Here is a 5,657-nt window from a genome sequence, read left to right as displayed (position 1 = left end):
CGGTGTTTCCACATACGCAGGCCTTCATGACAAAAAAAAAAAATGGAGAGTGTTTTTTTTTTCTTTCTAACTTGCTGTCCTTGTCTGAAACCTCAAGTTCAGATGCAACTCGTGTCATGGTACGTACGTCATGCTCTGATGGCAGCAGCATCGCCCATCGTTTTGGTCAGCAGTCACATGGTAGAGATATAGGGCTGCACTGGATCTAGATGTGATTGTCGACGATTGATGCCAGGATTTCCCAGAAGGTTATTAACTGTGCATCTCGATCGGAGACCATCATCATAAGCAGCAGAACTGGTACATTTGGAAAGCTCTCACATGTGTCCTTCCGTAGGAGTAATTAATGGCTAGGTAGGTTGTCTCGCGGTGGTTAAGATCGTATTTCTGTCACTAGATTCTCATTATTGATAGCAAAACGTTTCAGGGGTGTTTGAATGCACTAGAATTAATAGTTAGTTGACTAAAAATTGGTAGTGAATTAGCTGGCTAACAAATAACTATCTAACTATTAACGAATTTATCAAAAATAGATAATAGTTGAACTATTAGCTAAAGTGTTTAGATGTCTCAACTAATTTTAGCTACTAACTATTAGCTCTAGACGACTCACCGACCACCAGATGCAACTGACCGATTCCCCAAGTCACCATTGTATATATAGTTTTTGTTTTTTTTTCTCAGATCAACATGTGATGCCCAGAGTTTGGAAGAAATCGAAGGGTTAGGGGCCGGATGGTATTTTCTTTGATGTACTTGTGTTACTATAAAATGGATTTCAGGAGACATGGTAGTTGCAGAAAGTACGGCCTCTAGCATCTTACTACCTCCGTTCTAGCATCTTACTATTTCGTTTTTCCTGCCGTTTCTAGGAAGGCAGCAGAAGGCTGCTGGAGACCGTCTACGGATACAGAAGCAGTAGAGTAATTGCATGCAAACAGAAGCAGCAGCTCCAACACCAAAGCTGTTGATCCGTGGTTTCTTGAGAGGAGCAGGAGCTGCACACCATTGGACCTGCCGGCTGACCGATACAAATTTCCACCACCTCCACTCCAAGTCAGAGAAGTGCAGATGGACATGGCTGCAACGCCCAGTTGCTCATGCGGCCCCCCCATCGGCTGGCGTCTACCTCTCTGCTCTCTGCACCTGCCTCTTCAAATTTATTATAAAATACTCCCTATCCAGTACGTAATATAATCCCTGGCACCCTCCTCACGGCATCGTGAATTCAGTCGAAACGTAACCAAGAAGTATCTTGCTTTTGCTTGACCAACAACAACAGGCCCGCCGAGGTCATTAGCAGACGCACTCAGTCCCAAAATACATCATGTTTTTTTGGGATGGAGGAGTAATATATTTGTTGACCAAAATCAGGCCGAGGTCATACAGAAAAACAATAACCAAGTACAGTATACTGTACTCCTAGTAGAGTGATTAGCAGACGAGTGAAATCATAGAATCTCAGGTGCCGTTTGGTTCCCAAAATGTAACGTAAATGGTAACGGTAATGATTTGCATTCGATTATCAGTGGTAACAAGTTTAAATAGGCTGGTATCAATTTCTAGTGTGGTATCCGATTACAATTAGACTTAAACAAACATGATTTAACGTTATTTGTTATCTATTACATTACAAACATATAAACCAAACAGCACCTCAGTTTCTGTCTCTGTCTCTTGCGTGTGTGACAGACTGCGATGAGAGAGAGAGAGAGAGCGCGCGCGCGCGCCACTTAAATAGAGAGTGCTCGGCCCAAGCGCTAGCCACCTCGCTTGCTCGTCTAGTCGTCTATCTTCCACCGCCTCCTGCATTAGCCACTACTAGTGCACCTTCACGGCCAGCTCCGGCGGCCGGAATACATACTGAGCGATGGCTCTTTAACAGGCTCCTCCGATCCACCGCCAGGTCCCGGCGTATCGATCCATAGCCATAATGGGGGAAGCAGAGGAGCGTTGCTCGGCCGGGGCCGGCTGCTCCTTCTCCCTCACGTGCCTGGAGGACGGCGCCGACCTCGACACCGGTGGCTCCGCGGCGGAGAGCGCCGATGGCGGCAAGCTGGCTGCCTCTCTTTACGGCGACGCCGAGGAGGACCAGGAGTACATCGACCACCTCGTGTCCAAGGAGAGCAGCTTCTGCCGCTCCCCTTCCTCGTCCCTGTGCTCGCCCGTCGTCTCCGACGTCTCCGATGCTGGCGCCGAGACGTGCCCGTGCCCTTCGTCCATGGCGGCCTCATCCCACGAGTGGTTCCGTTGTGCACGCCGCGCCACCGTCGAGTGGGTCTTCGAGGTGACCGACGGATCGGTTCAGCACAGCACAGGCATCCGTCTTTAGTACAGTACCCCCCAATATATATGTATCTCCATTTCTCTGACCGCCGCCGTTTGCAGACGCAGGCTTACTTCGGCTTCTCCCACCGCACGGCGTACCTGGCCGTCTCCTACATGGACCGCTTCTGCCTCCACCGGTGCATGGACGTGCGTCAATTAAGCGTCATCCGTACCATCGATTCACTCGTGACGCCACCGATTAACTGACTCGCGTGATGTGCGCGCACTGCAGAGGTCAGTGATGCCCTGGGCGGCGCGGCTGCTGGCGGTGGCGTGCGTGTCCCTGGCGGCGAAGATGGAGGAGTACCGCGCGCCGGCGCTGCCGGAGTTCCGCGCCGACGACGAGTACGACTTCAGCAGCGTCTCCATCCGGCGCATGGAGCTGCTGGTGCTGTCCACGCTGGGGTGGCGCATGGGCGACGTCACGCCGCTGGACTACCTTCCCTGCCTCTCCTCCAGCAGGCTACGCCGGGGCGGCGATGGCGGCCTCGTCGCCGCCAAGGCCGCCGCGCTTATCTTCTCCACCGCGGAAGGTAAGCTAGCTAATTGCTGCGCCAAAGCCAACGGACCGCATCCATTCGCTTGGTCCGTTGCATTATTTGCATGCCTGGGCCTGGGCGTGGGAATCTGGATATGATGCGTCCGTCCGTGGCCGTGCCCTGTTCTTTGCAGCCGCCAGCGTGCTCGACTACCGGCCGTCCACCGTTGCCGTCGCCGCCGTCCTGGCGGCAGCCCACGGTGCCGTGACAAAGGAAGCGCTGGAGTCCAAGATGAGCAGCCTGTCTCCGTCCAGCCTGCTCGACAAGGTCCGTGCATGCCCATTGCCCACCACTTGCTCGGATAGTCGAATGCTTGCTCCTCGCGCGCGCATGGAAAACCTCACATCTTTTGTGCATGCACTTCCTCCCGGCCGGTGATCAACCAAGCAGGACGACGTGCACGCCTGCTACAGCACGATGATGCTGAACGAGAGCTCGTCGGCGACGCCGAGCAAGCTGTTGGCGGCCAAGAGACCGGCGCCATCAGCCTCCGGCTCCACAGGCGCCGGCAGTCCATACGAGTCCGTCGACGCGGACTCCTCCTCGTTCGCGGCCGCGGCGGACAGCAACAAGAGGGCGCGGCTGGTGGAGCTGCCGGCCGTCGGCCGATGAGAAGCACCGCCGGTCAATGTAGTCTTCGCTTCTTCCAGCTTTGAATTTTCAGTTGTTTGATTGGTCACGCGCCGCGCCGCGCGCACTGCCGGAGAAACGGTGACCGGCAATGCGGCGGTGTTGTGGAGACGGCGAGCTTCGGTTTGGTTCCTTGTGAGGTTCGATGGCGAGAGAGGACGAAAGGAGAGCTCGATCGAGAAAATAGCGAGTGCGACTGTGCCCACACGATCACGACTCAGCAGACAATGTATAGCGCAAGGCGGTGAGCAGTGAGCTCCAGCGCCACCCGCCCACCCGTCCACGCACCCGGGATGGGAAGCCTGAAGCCGCCGCGCAGGCGCATCAGCAGTAGACGGGTCAGCGCCGGCCATTCTCCATGGTGCTGCTGCTGGTTGGCGGTAGCTGCAGCGTCGCAAGCGAGCGCCATGGCCGCCCATGGCCATGGCCCATGCCTGCCGAAAGTGGATGTGTACATGCATGCCCTGTGCGTGAGGATGGTGACCGAGGGGTGGTTTCGTGGCAGAGCTGTACCGCGCTTTAGTCACGTGATTCGCTTGCTCTTGCTGCTGGGTTGCTTGCTACTAGCTAGGACTACTTGCTATTGCACCAGCACTGCCTCTTGATCTGTACACTAGCAAGTTGTAAGTGTAACCCTACATCTACATGCATGGCCCTGAGAATTGAAATGCATTGGGTAGTGGGTATCAGGCATTTCTGGTGTACGAGTATATATACGTGGGGTTTGAATCTAACACGTACATAGCTTGTGGGCTGCTGGTCGATATCGGTCGGTCTGATTTCAACGTCAGCCGATCGATGGGTCTACCGATCGGTTGATATCGGTGTGCTGGAGCTGGATCGGTTAATAACGATCTATCGATACCGATCAATAAGTTAGATGGATACTAACTGACATTGATTGATACTGATTGGATCGATATTTTTCCATCACATGGTCCTTCCTACTTAGGCTTGGAGTCTTCTCTGCCTGACTGCTAGTTGGTGCCGCTCCTTTGCCCGGACATGCGATATGATTTTCTTTAAGGTTTGTTCGATTATTTTCAATCTATATGGATTAAACGAGATTAATACGGATTGGAAAACATTTTAACTTACTAGGAATTTGTCGGGGACCATAATTAGGGGTACCCTCAAGACTCCTAAATCTCAGCTGGTAACCCCTATCAGCATAAAGCTGCAAAGGCCTGATGAGTGCGACTAAGTCAAAGGTCGGTCCATTCGAGGGACGCGATCACGCCTCGCCCGAGCCCAGCCTCGGGCAAGGGCAGCCGACCCCGGAGAATCTACGTCTCGCCCGAAGTCCCCCTACAGCAACGGGCATACCCTCGGCTCGCCCGAGACCCAGTCTTCACCAAGAAGCAACCTTGGCCAACTCGCCACGCCAACCGACCAAATCGCAGGGGCATTTAATGCAAAGGTGGTCTGACACCTTTATCCTGACGCACGCCCCCCAGTCGACAGAGCCGAAGTGACCGTAGTCACTTCGCCGCTCCACTGACCGGTCTGACAAGAGGACAGCGCCGCCTGCGCCGCTCCGACTGTTGTGCCACTCGGCAGAGTGAGGCTGACAGCAGCCAAGTCTGGCCTCAGGCGCCATAGGAAACTCCGCTTCGCCCGACCCCAGGGCTCGGACTCGGGCTCAGCCCCGGAAGACGGCGAACACCGCTCCGCCCGACCCCAGGGCTCGGACTCGGGCTCAGCCCCGGAAGACGGCAAACTCCGCTCCGCCTGACCCTAGGGCTCGGACTCGGGCTCAGCCCCGGAAGACGGCGAACTCCGCTCCACCCGACCCCAGGGCTCGGAGTCGGGCTCAGCCCCGGAAGACGGCGAACTCCGCTCCGCCCGATCCCAGGGCTCGGACTCGGGCTCAGCCCCGAAGGACGACGAACTCCGCTTCGCCCGACCCCAGGGCTCGGACTCAGCCCTGGCATCAGCCGACGGTCTCCGCCTCGTCCGACCCGGGGGCTCGGACTCGACCTCGACCTTGGGAGACAGACTCGACCTCGACCTCGAAGGAGCCTCCACCTCGCCCAACCTAGGGCACGGACCGACCACGTCAATAGGGGGCACCATCATTACCCTGCCCCAAGCTGACTCAGGCTACGGGGAACAAGACCGGCGTCCCATCTGGCTCGCTCCGCCAGACAAGTAATGATG

At 55.5% G+C, this 5,657-nt stretch overlaps 1 protein-coding gene across 1 annotated transcript; it reads left to right on the top strand.

The window, feature by feature from the left end:
• Window positions 1-1,759: 1,759 nt before the first annotated feature.
• LOC103626055 (cyclin-D5-1) lies at window positions 1,760-4,190 on the top strand. The gene is made up of 5 exons (XM_008646438.2): window positions 1,760-2,287; window positions 2,389-2,475; window positions 2,561-2,861; window positions 3,001-3,134; window positions 3,258-4,190. Exons 1-5 carry the CDS (start codon window positions 1,934-1,936, stop codon window positions 3,477-3,479), a joined length of 1,098 nt encoding a protein of 365 aa, XP_008644660.1. The 5' UTR covers window positions 1,760-1,933; the 3' UTR covers window positions 3,480-4,190.
• The last annotated feature ends 1,467 nt before the right edge of the window (window positions 4,191-5,657 follow it).

Source organism: Zea mays, chromosome 5 (assembly GCF_902167145.1).
Source record: "Zea mays cultivar B73 chromosome 5, Zm-B73-REFERENCE-NAM-5.0, whole genome shotgun sequence".
In the NCBI taxonomy this organism is placed as follows: domain Eukaryota; kingdom Viridiplantae; phylum Streptophyta; class Magnoliopsida; order Poales; family Poaceae; genus Zea; species Zea mays.
This window is presented reverse-complemented; position numbering and strand designations above follow the sequence as displayed.

Excerpts from the sequence above, each read along its gene's own strand:
- LOC103626055 (XM_008646438.2), top strand. The coding sequence starts at position 1,934 with ATGGGGGAAGCAGAGGAGCGTTGCTCGGCCGGGGCCGGCTGCTCCTTC. Across the intron at positions 2,476-2,560 it reads GCCTCCACCGGTGCATGGAC|AGGTCAGTGATGCCCTGGGC; the intron begins GTGCGTCAATTA and ends CGCGCACTGCAG. Across the intron at positions 3,135-3,257 it reads CGTCCAGCCTGCTCGACAAG|GACGACGTGCACGCCTGCTA; the intron begins GTCCGTGCATGC and ends TCAACCAAGCAG.